Source organism: Rhinolophus ferrumequinum, chromosome 12, assembly GCF_004115265.2.
Source record: "Rhinolophus ferrumequinum isolate MPI-CBG mRhiFer1 chromosome 12, mRhiFer1_v1.p, whole genome shotgun sequence".
In the NCBI taxonomy this organism is placed as follows: Eukaryota; Metazoa; Chordata; class Mammalia; order Chiroptera; family Rhinolophidae; genus Rhinolophus; species Rhinolophus ferrumequinum.
The window spans coordinates 81,640,017-81,655,579 of record NC_046295.1 but is presented as its reverse complement, the minus strand read 5'-3'; the positions used below and the strand labels follow the sequence as shown (position 1 = coordinate 81,655,579).

Sequence of the window (15,563 nt, the reverse complement as noted above, 5' to 3'; positions counted from 1 at the left end):
TTTGAACTTAACATGTGGCAAAGTGCTGACATCAGCTGATTGGATTACATGAGAGAATATAAATAGCGGGGAAAGCAGAAGCTATAATGTAACGTCGCCCTCCTGCGAGTAAAAAAAGACTTGTCCAATTACCGGATCCAGCTGGCCCTGCTTGCCCTGTGGTGGGACCCACGGCCTCCTGGCCCAGCAGCCTCCGTGGCCACAGTTCATCTCCACATTGCCCATTTGGCAGTGGGAGGGCATGTAAGGGGAGAAATGTCGCCTTGCCGCCAGGCCCTGCATGCAGGAGCACCTCGGGGGACCGTGTAAACACGTGTGCCCAAGCATGCTTATACACGCATGTACACTCACAAACACACACCTGGACACATCACACATGCACACACTCTGACACACACATACAAACACACACATGCGTGTACAAGCTCAAATGGACCTGTAAAGCATTTCTGCAAGTATTGCCTTGTGTGATCTGTACAAGGACCCCCATGGGGAAGTGGACCCACCAAGCAGACCAAAGACGATCAGCTCGTCCAAGGCTGATTCAGCTCATGGATGGCGGAGCCCTTGGGGTCACACTGGGGACAGAAGCCTCCGTGGACAGACACACCTCCCCCTACTATGCTTCCTCTGGAATACTTGCATGGAGAGGAGACTGTGGCAACGCTATGCTTTCTCCTTTCAGAAAATGCCACCAAACATAGCAGTCAGGAGCTCAATACACACCGGACGCTCCACACGCTCCTCCATGCAACGCCTCCATCTTCACAACCACCCCTCAAAGTGAACAACGCAATCTGCCCCATTTTCCAGAGGGGAAAACTGAGGCCCAGTGACTGACCCCAGCCCAGCCAACCTGAGCATCTCTCAGACGAAAAGAAACTCAGTTTGCCCTGATTTCTCAACTGCCCACACTGCCCCCGGGTTCAACAATCTGATTGCCGAGGACTGTCTCCTCCCACACCCAATGGCCTGTCACCCAGCACCGGTGCCCGCACACCCCCAGACAAGGCTGCAGCATCTGTCAGTCTGTCTGCAGAACTGCCTGGCCTCGTGCAGAGAGGAGAAAGGGTTAAGGGCCCCCCAGCTCTCCCTCTCACTCCCCCTCGGATGCTCCCTCTTTCTCAGCTGGCACAGCACTCCGGGGACAGGCCTGCTGCTGGGGGCACCCCGCCAACCAAGTTAATAAGGGGCTTTCCAGCCAAGGGAAGCAGCCCAGCCCAGGTGAACACCGCAGCAGGGTCTGGAACGTCCTGCCAGGAAGGAGGGAGGACCAGGCTAGAACCAGAGGTGGATGAGGGCAGCTGCTGCGGAGACACTCAGTGCATTTCTGGGAAGAAAGCACAGGGAAGGAGAGGAGGGGAAAGGCCTCCTCCAGGAAGAGTCCCCAGACCTCCCCAATGGAGTCAACCCTCTCAGACTGTTTGAAAGGACACTCGGCCTGAAAATGAACAGTGAAATGAACAGTGTCCACGTGTGTGCCTCCCATCAGACTACAAGCTCCTGCAGTGGAGACTGCCACCTTCACCTCTGTCCTTCTGTAACCCTCCAGACCAGGGCAGAAAGGCAAAAAGCCTTCAGGGGCCAGCAGGTCATAGGCTGAGAGAAGGGCCTGGTTAAGGACAAGGAATGGTGAAGACTGCAGGCAACTGGTCACCTTTGATGGCTTTCCATTTAAAAAAGGAGGGAGGGAGGGAAGGAGGAAGGCAGGTGAGAGAGAGAGAAGGAGAGGGAGCGAAGGAAAGAGAGAGGAGAGTAAGGAGGGGGGGAAGGAAGGGAAGAGGGACAGAGAGGAGTAGGGGAGAGAGAAAGGAAGGAAGGAAAACAGGGAAGGAGGCAGGGAGCAAAGGAGGAAACTGAAACACTGTGCTGGCCAAATGGAACACCTCCCTCATCCGGGGGCCACCTTTGGGCTAGGCCCCCAGGCCTGGACTGCAGCTCAGGGCGCTGGGCCTCTCCCAGGCGAAAGCTGATGATAAACAGACATAGAACTCCAAGAAGTCAAAGGCGCCGAGGCGTGGCCGTGCCACAGAGGAGGACAGAGCAGCTCACTCAGGGCCCAGGCACAGAAGTCAGACAGACCCAGAATCTGGGGTCCCTGCTCCCCACTTCCTGGGCCTCTCAGAGCATCAATCAGTCCCTCCCTTACTGTTCAGGCCTGTGTGAGGGTCCAGTGAGATAATGTGGACACAGGGCATAGCACAGGCCAGGTAAGTGCCAGCAAATCCCTTACAATCCTTACCGTGTGACGGTCTCACAGGGAGGCGGGAACCCTGCTCTGCCCTTCTGTGCAAACCCAGGGACCCAGTGTGGGTGCAGCAACAGGGCCTCAGGGGTCCGGGTGACTCATCCTTGACCCTCCAGGACCTCCAAGCTAGTCGGCCTGCACTGTCACTGTTATTAAGTGGGGGTTAGGGGGCCAGCGGGTGTCTGTTCCCCACACCCCTCTGCTCCACCCAACAGTGTCTGTGACCCAGGCAGGGACAATGGGAGACTGGGCCAGACAGCTTGAAGGCAGGGGCAGGGCAGGCTGGCATCAGCTGTGCTCAGCTAAGGTGTGGCTGTGGTGAGAATCCAGAAATATCTGAAGGGTGGGGTAACGGGGCAGGCTCTGGCCAGCACCCCAGGAACAGCTCAGGAGCAACATCGCCCGAGAAGGGACTTTGTGCCTTGGCAAGGGGAAGAATCTGCTGTCCACGGCTACTGCTGGGTGGTCACAGCTGCTGGGCAGTGACCACAGCTCCAGCCCCTCCAGCCACTGAAATCTGGAGCCGATGAGGCAGAGCTCTGGGAATCAGTTTGGCTTCTGAACTCCTCCCACTGACTGTTCTTTTATGGGGGGGAAGAGGGAGCAGGATGGAAAGGATGTCTTTCCAGCCAACTTGATTGAGTCAGAGGCAATTTAACCATTTGATCTCGGTCAAGTCCCACCAAACTTGGACGACTCTTCCCACAAATGATTGCAAAAAGCAATCACATGACCGGGGCCAACCAATGACATGCAGAGGAGATGACCTCAATTTCCAAATATCGGGGTCATGTTTCATTTCACATACTCTCCTTTGCCCGTTACAATGTTAAACGGCCCCAAATGCAATCTTACTTTTCAATCCTTCACACACTTGGCCATGAAGAAGGTAGGAAAAAGAGCCATGTTCAGAGAAACTCGGAAAACATCTGGTACACCCCAAAATGGAGAGAAGGAAAGGCGCTGGCTGATGACCTCTCCCGCCTCCCTGCATCTCAAGTGCACAGCCAGGCACTGGAGGATGACTCCAAAATGGTCCCACCCTAGGCAGTGGGTGGAGAGAGGTCTGTGGAACCCACCAGAGAAGTGGCTTCTTCACATGCTTCTAACGTCTCTTTGACGAAAGCAAAATGTCCAGCTCCACCAGGAGCTGGGTCCACCTCCAGGCTTCGACTCCCACAGGCCGCCCTCAAGTAGGAAGGGAAATCAGAGCAAAAGCAGGGGACAGGGGCGGGAGGCAGAGACGGGGAGCAAACACATGCTCTGCACGCTGCCCAGCCAGAGCCCAGCCCCAGCTTTTGGGGTGGTGACCCCATTGAAGGGTTCCCTCTCGAGTTTCTGGGAGAAAGCCCGTCAGAGGAGCTGGGACAGAACTAAGTCCCTGGGTGACCATGGGGTCCCATGCCACATCCCCCACCCCGCTGCACACCACTTTCCAGTGAGGCCTCTAGTGTCCCCCACCTTCACCTGAGCCGGGGAGAAACACAGAGCCAGCCAGCCCAGGCTTGAGGGCACGATGGTGGCCACCCAGGGGGAAGACCCCAGTCCCAGTCCCCAAGCCACACAGGCTCCCCTCCCCTCCCCCAGCCCCTGAGGTGCAGGACACCCAGATTCCTGCTCACCCTCCTTGGCCCAACAAGCACTCATTGTGCCAGGAAGAAGGGAAAGACTATCTTAATTGATTGGCCAGTGAAATATGGAAAGTGATTCTTCCCACATGTCTTCAAATTAGGAAGTGGAAGAGAGAAGCGGGGGGCAGTGAAGTGGTGCCTTCTCACAGGACGGCAGCTGTCCACTGAGCCCACTGCCTGTCACTTCCTCTGACTTTGCACCAGCAGCTCTGAGCCTGGTCTCCCCACCTGGTAATGGGGACTCAGGGGACTTTCCGGGCCTTGGGCTCCATTGTCTGAGGGTGTGTGAAGACCCCTCCCACAGGTAACCACCAAAGGTGATGCTTAGAAAGCCACTGTCCCATCAGAAAGCTGGCTCAGAGCTGCCACCAATCCAGGCAGGCATTCGGTCAGTGCCAGCTCCCACCGGAGAGGGCTCCTTCTAAAGGCAGACCTCTAGCAGGAGTCCCACATCTGTACATCGCGTCTAAACCTCTCACAGTTTTAACACCATCTCCTGCTTTGCTCCAGGAACCCATCTCTGGGCAGCAAACGCAGGAAAAACTGCCTCCCAGGAAGTCAGGGGGTTTGGGGTGGGATTAGGAGCAAGGCTGCTGGACCATCCTCCAGGGCTCCCCCGTACTACTTGCACTTAGGTGGCTGCAAGAAGCCCTGTTCCCTGGGGAGGTGAAGAGCCAGCCCAGTCTAGAGGCAGAGGGAGAGTGCGCTCGGGGGCAAACGCAGGGCCGGGGGCTCAAGCTTCTGGGATTCCCCCCAGTACCCCTCCTCCCCCCGCCTCCAGTCCCTGCCCGATTTGATGGGCTGTGGCTCTAGGGGGCGACCCTTCCCGGTTTTCAGGAGAGGAAGTTCTGCCGCAGGGCTGTGCCGGCTGGGCCAGAGCTGAGATGTAAGAGAACGCAAAGTTTCAGGACAAAAGTTTGCCGGCCTCGAGGACAGCCCTCTGGCTGATCCCACACTCAGCGCTTCCCGGGTTCCCGCGACAGCCCCACCCGGTCGGCACGTTTGGCGCGCGGGGCATTGTGCTGGCGAGTCTCCCTCTCCAGGGCCCCCAACTAATGGCATTCGGAGTCTCGGCCCGTGCATTCCAGAGCCAAGGGGAAACGCCGTGCAGGCGCGGGAGAGGCCGGCAGCCGGCGCCGAGGTGACAGCCGCGCCCGGCCCGCGTCCCGTCCCGCAGCCCCGCCAGCGCCCCGCGCGCCCCCGCGCTCGAGCGCCCTTACCTGCGCGGCTCGGAGGCGGTGCCCACAGCAGCAGCAGCAGCACCAACAGCAGCGGCGGGGACAGCAGCGGGGCGCCCTGGCGGAGCGGGCTACGCGCTTTCCAGCGGGTGTGGACATCCATGCCGGCTGGGCACGGGTCGGGGCGCGCAGGGACGCTCGGGGGCGCGGGCTCGGCCCGGGCAGCGGACTCAGCGGGGCCGGCACGACCTCAGGAAGTCATGGGGAGCAGGCGCCGGCCCGTTCTCTTTGTGGCAGCGGCTCTCCGGGACGGGTCTGCGGGTGCGCTCGCCCACGGGCAGGAGGGCTCGACCTTGGCCCGCGGGGCGGCCGGGACCCCGCTCGGCTCGCTCGCTCTCGCCTCCTCCAACTCCTCCAACTCCTGCTCGCCTCCCCTGGCCGCCGCCGCCCCGCGACCCGCTCCCCGTGGGCGCTCTGCTCGAGTGAGGTCCTGCACCAACCGCCGGGACGAGGAGTGCGGACCTCGCCTTGGGCGCCGAGCACTTTTTTCCCAGGTTCCTCCCTCCCTCTCTCCTGGAAGGCACCCGCGGAGGCTGTCGATCCCAAACGCCTGCAGCAAATCAGAGCCCGGCGCTGGGCTCGGCCAGGCCGGCCCCCGCCTCCCACTGGGCGCCGGGGGCGAGGGGGTGGGGACAGTGGGCGAGTCGCTGCGAGGAAGGGGCTGGCCCGGGGCGGGAGCAGACGTGGGGCGGGCGCGGCGCCCCTAATGTCTCGGCGGGCGCGCGCTGAGGGGCGAGGGGGCGGCCTCGGAGCCTAGGAGCCCACCCGGGGCCCTACTTTTCCCGCCCCAGGTGCCCGCACCTGGCCGAGACCCAGGAGCCAGTGTGGAGGGGCCCGGAGTTTGATGCCTTCGGGCTAAAAGGAAAAAGTTGCAGCTCACCCCGCCTAACTTTTCTTTTACGTGGAGGAGTTCAGAGCCCCTCTTCTGGGTGGAGACTGAACTTCCAATCCCGCCAGATCGCGGCGCCCAAGACTGCAGCCCTGACGGAGGACCCGCCCTTGCCTTCCCCCTAAATGCAGATTGGGCGTCCTGGTCAAATTAGGGTCTAACTTCCCAAGGAGTCCCCAAAGGAGCTTGCGTGTTGCACATCAGGCAAAGTTGGGCCAGGCACCCCGTTCTCCCCTCCTTACTTCAGCCTACTCCCTGGAAGTCCCTTTGGGAGCTGACAGCAGGCAAGGGAATAAGGGTTGTGTGATCCCTGGGGCCTGCTACTGGGGCCTGCCTTTCTGCCTTCACGTCTTTGACTTGTCTGAGGCCTGGTGAGGTCCCCCTCCAGCCCAGGCCAGCCAGGCTCCTCGCAGTATGTGGGAGCCCCTCCTGTCAGGCTCTTGAGGCCCAAACAGCCTCTTGGCACAGCCTGTTGAACTCCCAGTTCAGCGCCCTTCTGGGAGAGCTGCAGCGCTGGGTTTTAAAAAGCAGAGGCATGAAGGTGAATTAAGAGGGCTTTTCAAACCGTAAGCCATCCCTTCTCCTTTGAACAAACAATCCAGCCAGTAATGCTGAAACAGGGCTGGGATCCCCACCTCCCTGTCTCCAGTTACACCCCTACACTGGGCATGAAATTCCTCAAATGCCCCTTAATTCCCCTCACTCTGGAAACAGGCCGGGAGGGGAGTGGAGGGGGGGTCAGAGGTTCGGTTTGCGGGGGGGCCCCTGGAGTTGGGTCCCTGGTGCTAACTGTTAGGTCGGGCTCCATCTTTGCCTCGTGTACTCACTAGGTATCGTATTGCCCAGACCAGAACGAGAGGAGGGTCTGCACACAGACGTGAGGAGCTTGAGATACGCTAAGTAAAGCAAAATGTTCTTTCAGTTTCCATGTTTCTTTGTGATTGGATTTTGTTCTCACAATGCGTATAAGTCATATATGTGATCAGGGGAAATGTGTGTGTTTGAGTTGTGTGCATGTGTAAGTGTTTGTGTGAGGTGTGCGTGTGTCGGGGGGGTTCCAGTTAGAGCTGCTGGTTCTTCACTCTCCTGTGTGGCTTCATGACAGAGAAGTCCCACCTGACACTCCCTGAGCCCGCCCCCAGCAGCCTCGCCTGACCCCCAGAATGCCCCCCACCAGTGGGAAGGCCAGCTTCTCTCCTGAAGACTTGGGGGTACTGACAGAAGTCAGTGGCCTGGCTATCAGAAGATAGCACAGACTTTCGGGGTTCCTGCTTTTCCCCAAGGACACGTGGATCCCCTCTGACAGTCACCTGTGCCTCTGTGCCAATCAGCCAGCCCTCCCAACATCTGGAACTCAGAATGGGTGTCTGAGCTTTGGCCTGGGTTAGCACAGCTGGTCCCTCAGGAGCTGGAAATCAGGTGACCACCCAGGGGCCCCCAAAGAACTGACCTCTCAGTAAGAAGACTTAACTTCTCACGGCTGTGAGCAGATAGGACATTTACCTTTTACCCTCTCTTGGGGAGAAAGGGATCAGGTGGGCTGATAGACATGTGTTTCTACTTCATCCAAGCCTGGAGAGAGAGGCAAGTTTCTATCCCACCAGAAAACTCCGAGAAAAGCCCCCAAACTGGGCAGCCCGACTGCAGGAGATGACTGGAATTCTGGGGGCAGCAGTGCGTATCAGCCATGTGTCAGGGCTCCGCTGTGTTGAGCCCTTGTCTCCACTTTAAACCCACACTTAATCAGGTTACACACAACACTGGGGAATGATCGCATTTGTCCCCTTTACCGATGAGGGATCAGAGAGGGTAAGGAGCTCACCCAAAGTATCAGCTCACCTGTGGTCGAGCCAGGATCGGAACTCTGGTTTGCCTCTGGGTGGGAAAGATGCTGACCGCCTTGCCCAGTGGTGACGGTGGAGGCTGAACCCAAAGGCAGCGTCACTGCCCCCTCCACCCCCTTGCAAATGATTAAAACAGCGGGTCCTTTGAAAACTGTTTATTCTGTTCTCGGCTCTAGGGGGTGTGCAGTGAGCATGACACCTGGCCCCTTGCAGAAGGGCCGCAATGATGCTGACACCTGTGTGAGGTGTGGCTGCTTATTTGCAGGTGTGCTTTCCTCATCTTCTGTAATTAACGCCAGGGTCCAGTCCAGCCCACCCACATATATACACGTCACTCCTCCAGGGAGGGGACCCCCTGTGGTCCAGGGCGCTGTACACCCCTGGCCTACTACAAGCGCCACCGCCCATTGCTGTACGTTTCCCCGGGACCAGGTGAGGCCGAGCTTTGCACCTGCGATCTCACTGCCCAGCTTCCCTTTCCATTGTTGCAAGTCTTCTCCCTTATTTTTAGGCAGCAGAGTTGTGGCTCTCGACAGACCACCCATGACAAATACCAAGTGCTGCCCTCTTGGGTTTATGTTTCTTTGCCCACCCTCCCATCTTAAGGGGCCACCCAGCTCCCAGAGTCACTGTGGGGCTGGAAATGGCCAGCCCTTCCCAGGGGTGCTCTCCCTCCAAGGCTGCGGGTTCCTTCCCTCCAACCCCCTCACAGGTGGGAGCTCACAGCCAGCAGAGAAGGCGGAGAACTAAGGTGTCTGCTTGCCCTCCAAAAGCTCATGGGCCACTGGGGCCCCAAGGAGGCCCTGAGAGTGTGGGGTGGGACAATGTCCAGAGGGAGGGACCTGTGACGGCATCTTGCCCTGGCTGCTCATCCAGCCTGGCCAATAACCTCGCTTCTTTGGCACATGGAGCTGAGTGTGTGGTCTGTGGCCGCGTTCACACTGCGTGGGCACAGGTGAGGGGCAGGACACAGGCTGAGATATAGCTGTCTCCCACTCCTAGCTCCCTCACTGCCCATAGCCACGTGCTTCCCTTCTGGGAAGGAGGTACCCCAGGCCTGCGTCTCGAGCGCCCAGTCTAGCCGCCCAGGGTGTGCAGAGGAATGGACAGTCTTTGTGACCGCTGTTCACACATCCCTGAGGGTGGGAGCCGGGCCTAAACGCTGTGTGGTCACGTGGGGTCGTGTTCGTGTCTCCGTCCACCTCCAGCAGGGCGGCCCCTGGGCCTGATCTCGGCATCTGGGGCCCGGCCCACTGTCTGTGCTAGATGAAGGTTCAGTTAGTGACGGGGAGCTCATGGGGCTATGCTGGAAAGACCGGGCACGACACAGGAAGTCAGGGCCATGTGCTCTGGTCCTGGGCGTCACACTTAACTCCAGGGCCCCATGAGTCCATCTGAAATTCTTGACCCATGGAGCCCCCCACCTACGTCGACACCTCCAGAACTCCATGACATGAAGGCTCTTCCACCCCCAGTCTCCCCAACGCCGAACCCAGCAAAGGAGCTGCTTGTCCCCCCAGAGCTCACAGCCAGGACAGGGAGGTACCAGGCCCATCAGCCCTGCACAAGACCAGTCGAGAGTGGGCTGGCGGCGTCATTCCGACCAAGCACACACATGTACCAGGCGGCTGCAGTCCTTATCATGGCTGCAGAGCGTCCCCGGAATTCAGGAAGCAGGGCTCTCGAGGGCCAAGGGGCCACCCCCCTGGGGTGCAGGGACAAGGCAGCATAAATCACAGAGCCGGTGACCAGCCACCGTGACGGGTAAGGCAGCCCGACCATCCCTCGTGTGCCTGGCCGTCTCCCTGGTCCGCGAACAGGTTTGTTTCTGTGTCAGCCCACAAAGGCTGCTTTCCTGAACCTCAGTGTTCCCACCAGGGGCCCAATAAACTTGCCAAGTAATGGGATTTCCAGACAAAGTGGCCCATGACGGACACCAATCTGACTGTAGGGGAACTTTGCAATTATTCAGCGCCGTGGGGTCACACGTCTCCCAGCCTGGGGCGAGCTGGGCACTTACCGCCAGGAGAATGTTTGACAGACAAAGTTGAGTTTGCAGCTCAGGAAAAACGTCAGTTGGAAAAATCCTTGTTGTAAGGAACCACCTGTGTAGGTGGAGAGAGCTGCCCAGAGGTCAGCAGGCTGCTCCCCGGATTCAAATAGCAGTTTTAGGGTGTATGTGCTGGCACCCAACATCAGGATCTCGTTGGATCCTCCCCACCGGCTGGCATGTGACTCCCACTTAGGGTGGAACGTCCACAGAACCCAGAGCAAAGGGCCTTCTGACCCCAGCTTCTCACCTGGAAAATGGGGCCAGGAGAGCCTTCCTTCATAGGTTATGTGCGTATTATTTGCAAAGGCTCGTGGGCTGTTCCAGGCGTAGAGCATGTGCTCAGGAAATGCTCCATCCATCTCGTTCCCTCTGCTTCACCAAACCTCAGAGGGTTAGCCAGTAGGTGGAGGTGTTGTGGGCACCCAGGCCCCATCTGAGCAGTGGTTTCCACAGGCCACCGCACTCCCTGCCCCTCTCAGGTCTGTGAGCGCAGATGGAGGTGATGTGGCAGAAATACTGTGTAAACTGCAGAAGAATGTCTCATAAAGGTGACAGGGCCCTGATCCCATCTGCAGTGAATGCTGCCGGGCCTCCTGGACCCCCTTCGGGACCTGGACTCTCAGGTGCCCCTGCAGAAGTGTTGGCTACTGATGGCCATAGCTGAGTTCCTCGGCCCCTCCCTGTCCAGGGGAAGCCACTCCAATGCATGGACACGCCCGCCCATTCTCCGAAACAGCCATGCTTAAGTTTTAAAAAGCTCCAGTCTGTGGCCGTGCCAACTTCATCTGGGGCCTTGTGTTGGTGTCCTGGGGCTGCTGAAACAGCTGGATGACTAAAACCATAGAAATTGATTCTCTCTCAGTTCTGGAGGCCAGAAGTCTGAAATCCAGGTGTCACCAGGGTTATGCTCCCACCAGGGGCCCTGAGCGACGACGGTCCTTCCTGCCTCTGCCGGCTCCTGGGGCCCCAGGTGGTCCTGAGCTGTGGCCACATCACTCCAGCCTCTGCTGTCTCCACCTGGCCCCCTCCTCTGTGTGTCTGCTTTAATCTCCCTCTGCCTTTCTCTTATAAGGAAACTTGCGATGGCATTTAGGGCATACCTGGGTAATCCAAAATGATCTCTTCATCTCAAGATCCTTCACTTAATTACACCCGCAAAGACCCTTTTGCCAAATGGGTCCCATGCACAGGGGGCCACCATTTACCCACCATAGTCCTGGACACAACAAAACAGACCTCTGTGCCTGGAGTCTCCCCGTGCTCCCCACATCTGCTGCCGAGGAGACACCAGAGCCTGCCGTGGTTTGGAGCAAGGGGTCAGTGGTATCTCGTGTGCGACCCCGTGCACATGCAGAAACCCTGAGGTGTTCTCCGTGTCCTAAGAGCTGGTCCCAGCGGCAGGGCTCAGGCTGACACAAGGACAGGGAGCTCGATGGGGACCTGCGTGTGACGGCACACTGCCCGGGCATGCTGACACTGTCTGGGATTGCTGTTTTTCCCAGTAAGGCCCGGTTTTATTTGTTTTCATTTCTGGTATTAAACCAATATTTTTAATGGAAATAGCTCCCAGATTAGATTTTCTTCCATAAGAGGAAATAAAAGGGAATATTGAATTGAAAATGAGTCTTCCTAACTGAAGTCCAACCCAGAAATCGAATTCATTCACTCCTCCGAATCTTTGAGCACAGTCCAGGAGTCGGGCTGTTGAGAATGCACGTGACTTGGGGTAGCAGGAGGAGGGCAGGGAAGGAGGGGCAGGAAGCTGCCTAACACCCGTGACCTTCTTTATTCACTCACGCCACAACACAACACCCCCAATTTGCAGGTGAGAATCCAGACTCAGTGCATTTAAGAATGGGCGCCAGGGCTGTGGAACCCCGAAGGGGAGGAGGCAGGATCCCTTCAGAACCAGGATCCATGGATACACGCTCTCCCTGTGCCACCTACCAGCTGGCAAAGGTGCTGGTGGGATCTGCGTTGACACTCAGAGCCTGATGGGCAGGGTGGGGGCACCGGGAAGGAGTGGGTGCAGAGCTAATGTCAGGGGACCCCAGGTAGGTCTGGCTGTGGGAGGCTGACAGTGGCTCCCAAAGGCAGGTCTGGGCTCTAATCCCAGAACCCGTAAATGTGACCTTATTTGGGAAAAGGGTCTGCACAGATGTGCTTAAGTTACGGGCCTGGAGATAAGGAGACCATTGTGGTTTAGCTGGGCCCTGAATGCCATCCCTTAGAAGAGGAAGACATAGGGAGATTCAAAAATAAACAGAAAGAAGCTGATACGAAGACCCAGGCAGAGATTGGAGAGACACATCCACAAGCCGTGAAATTCTGAGCCCCCAGGAGCTGGGAGAGGAAGGAAAGACCCTCCCCTAGAGCCTCCTGAGGGAGCACGGCCCCACCCACACCTTGATCTCGAACTTTGGAGCTCAGAACTGGGACAGAACAAGTTCTGGTTGTTTTAAGGCCCCTGTCTGTGGTCCTTTGCCAGGGCGGCCCCAGGACACAAATACACTGCACAAGGTAGGTTCCCACTTCCCTATCTAAAGACCCAAAATTCAAAGGTGTGAGGGACCAGCTGAAATTCCACCGGAGTCAGGGGTTGCATGGTGCCCTCCTGCCTGGGTACCTGGCACCATATGTCCACGGCTCATCAGTGACATCTCAAGCTTGCCAACCTGCCTGCACTCAGAAAACACTGGCTGTGCAGCCAGGCTTGTCATGACTGTCACCTGGGTATTCACGGCCCACCTTTCAGCCTAGGAAAAGCCAGACTCCGTGCCAAGGAAAATGAAACAGAATGTGTGTAGCGCGAAAGAGACCCTAGGCTTGGGCATCTCCAGGCCACCCCCCCTCGGGGGGGGCACTTCCATTCACCAGGCACCTCGCCAAAGCCCCCACCTGGTGAGGAATTTCCCCTTTGAAGCCCAAAGGCCCGTGCCAGTTGGGAACGCATGAGACCCAGCTCCTTGCAGGAGAATAAAGGCAGTGAGCCGACGGCAAACGCTGGCGTCGATTGGGCACTCCTTGTTTTTGTCAACAAGGAGATTTGTTTTAATGGAAACCAGCAGAACTCAACTTGCAGATTTTCCACTCCTGCAGGTCTCAACGGCGGCAGCGGCCTGGCTCCCTACCCCAGGCAGGACAGCTGCAAAGCTTCTGGACCCGTGGGGGGAAAGGGGGAGGGGGAGGGCATCCCTGGTGGATTCTGTCTCTCTTCTGCTTCCCCCAAACCCCACCCTACCTGCACCTCACCCTCTACTCACGGGCCCTGAGCTGTGGGCTCCAATGTCACCGTCCATCCCACTGCTCTTCTTGCTGCACGGACCCCAGGGACAGATGCTGACCCCTTCCCCTGACTCATGAGATAGAGGCAGCAACAACAGAGGGCTTCCTCCAAGCTGGTTGCACACCTCGGCCTCTCTGTGCCTCAGTTTCCTTGTCTGAAAAATGGGCTGTCATGAGGACTCAGTGAGACAACACGCGCCCTTACAACCTGGCACACAGAAGGCACTCGACACACGTTTGCTGACGTCAGTCAGGCTTTGGCCTGGATGGGGGGACGCTGGCAGTGTGTTTGTTCCTAAACTGGCCGGCACGCAAACCTTGGACTCTCTGAAGTCTGGACACCGGAAATAACAGCAGCGCTGGTGAGAGTCCCTTCCCCACTGAGCCAGGGCCCAGGCCACTGGATTGCTCCTCTCTTACCTCTGCAGGTCTCTGGAAGTCTAATCTTGACCCTGACTGCTTCGCCTCAGGTCTGTCCACTTGCCAGATGTTAGGAGAGGTCCACTGGTGGGCTGGCGCTGGCTGGTACCAGCTCGAAACAGCTGGCCGTGTGCTCTGTGTTCAGCGACCCTCATGTTGATGGCTTAAAATCAGTCATGGTAACAGTATTTACACCATGGAAATTGGCAAGCACTTCAAATCTGGGCCTTTTTCCTGAGTCAGCCTTTAAACATCTGTCAGCACCCCACTCACTTCTCCCTGAGTGTACCTGACCTTGCTCCACTTCCTTACGGTTGGGTGGTGGCTGCCATCTTTCCCTGAAGACTTTCAGGCTGGGGCGGGGGCCGGGGGCGGGAGGATGAGAAGATCTTCCCCTCGTCCTGTTTAAAAGTCCCAATTTCCTGTGTGGTGGCCATCTGCTTACCTAAGGAGCCCTCCTTCCTAAACAGCTGTCGTCAAGTCGTTGAGGGACTGTAATATGGAAAAGGAGGGATTCCAGATGGGCCCAGAGGAGAGCAGAAATCGACTGGGTAGATATTTGGGGAAATACTAGTTCTTTCATTGCACAGGTGTCAGAGCCATAGGGACCTTGCCAGGGTTCTTCTTGGAGCCCCCTTAAAGCTCAGCGTGTTTTCAGAGCAGAGCAAGGAGATAATTATATTGTGAATGAATCTGTGCCCCACCGCCACCACCGCCTGTGCCTAATTACTGGACATCCTGTCCTTATCACTGAGATGTCCTCCGAAAAAGTGTAACTCACGCACAGCTCAGCGCACAGGCTTGAGCAGTATGAAGAATTCAGTGCGTAGTGACCACCAAGCCTGTTATCTGCATCCAGTGGTGGACTGTCAAAGCTGGGGGGGCTCCCAGAGGTGGGCTAAGTACCAACACTATCACTTCAGTGCTCAGCGAACACCCACGAGGACAGTGTCCTCGTCACGGCCTCAACCAACGCACGGGGGACCACGAGGTGTGCTGTCTCCTGCCCCTGGTGGGTCTGGGCTGAGTTTGCAAGCAAACTATTAACTTCCGTTCGGATCAGCAACTGGACATCCTGGATACAAAGCATGCTGAGGTTTTGTTTACTTTTTAAACAAATTAAAACAAGTAACGATAGATTTAAAATTAGGTTGGCCAAGTCTTTGGGGGGCAGTGATTCCATTTGCCTGCAGATCAATCTTAAGTTAACGTCACAGCAAAAGGACAGGTATTATCCAACGAATGTGACTATTTCCTTTGATTTGCATGTTGTTGACAGTTGATACAATGCTTTCAAACACATCGTTTCCTTTGTAATTCACAGGAAACTCACTGGAATAAGAAGAAAGACACAAGGAAGTCAAGTCTTGCCCCAGATCACCACGCCGTGTGTGGCAAAGTGTGTGGCGAAGCCGCTGTGAGAGCCCTGGGCCCCTGCCCGCTGGGTCAGACTCTGTGCCCATGTGCAACGGCTACTTCCAAGACCCAGAAATTATGGCGAAATCCAAACACTAGATTCCGTGCATCGAGTGTCTGGTAACTGCCAAGTATTGACACACAGCACCGTATGTGATTCTTGTGGCCATCCTGGGACACAGGTGCTGCCACCGCTGTTTCATAGATGAAGCCTGAGGCTTAGAGATGGGAGGGAGCCCTCCAGCCTGGAATCTGGACCAAGTCTTCCCAGCTCCAAGCTGTGCCTCCGACTTTTAGTCTCAATCTTTACACCCTAACACCCTCACGGCTTAGGTCACCCCAACTAGCTCTCTCCTGCGCCGAGACCACCTGTGGCTTAAGCCAAGGTCAGGGAAAACCACGCTACTTGTTCAGAAGGAAAGTGTAGGCTGATGTTCAGATGCGCACGTAGGTGTGAATTTGAGAGGCTGCTGGGTGCATATGAGAAAGTGTTAACTTTAGAGGCAGGAGGGCCTGTGGGGTCAGCCCGTTGCCTCATT

At 57.2% G+C, this 15,563-nt stretch overlaps 1 protein-coding gene across 2 annotated transcripts in view; it reads right to left on the bottom strand.

Moving 5' to 3' along the window:
• The window catches only part of COL5A1 (collagen type V alpha 1 chain), a 153,290-nt gene extending 147,664 nt beyond the window's left edge, over window positions 1–5,626 (bottom strand). For both annotated transcript variants that reach the window (XM_033122324.1, XM_033122323.1), the window contains exon 1: window positions 5,100–5,626. In XM_033122324.1, the coding sequence (XP_032978215.1) occupies window positions 5,100–5,220 (121 nt within the window). In that variant the 5' untranslated portion in view covers window positions 5,221–5,626. The remainder of the gene's footprint in view (window positions 1–5,099) is intronic.
• Between the last annotated feature and the right edge of the window lie 9,937 nt (window positions 5,627–15,563).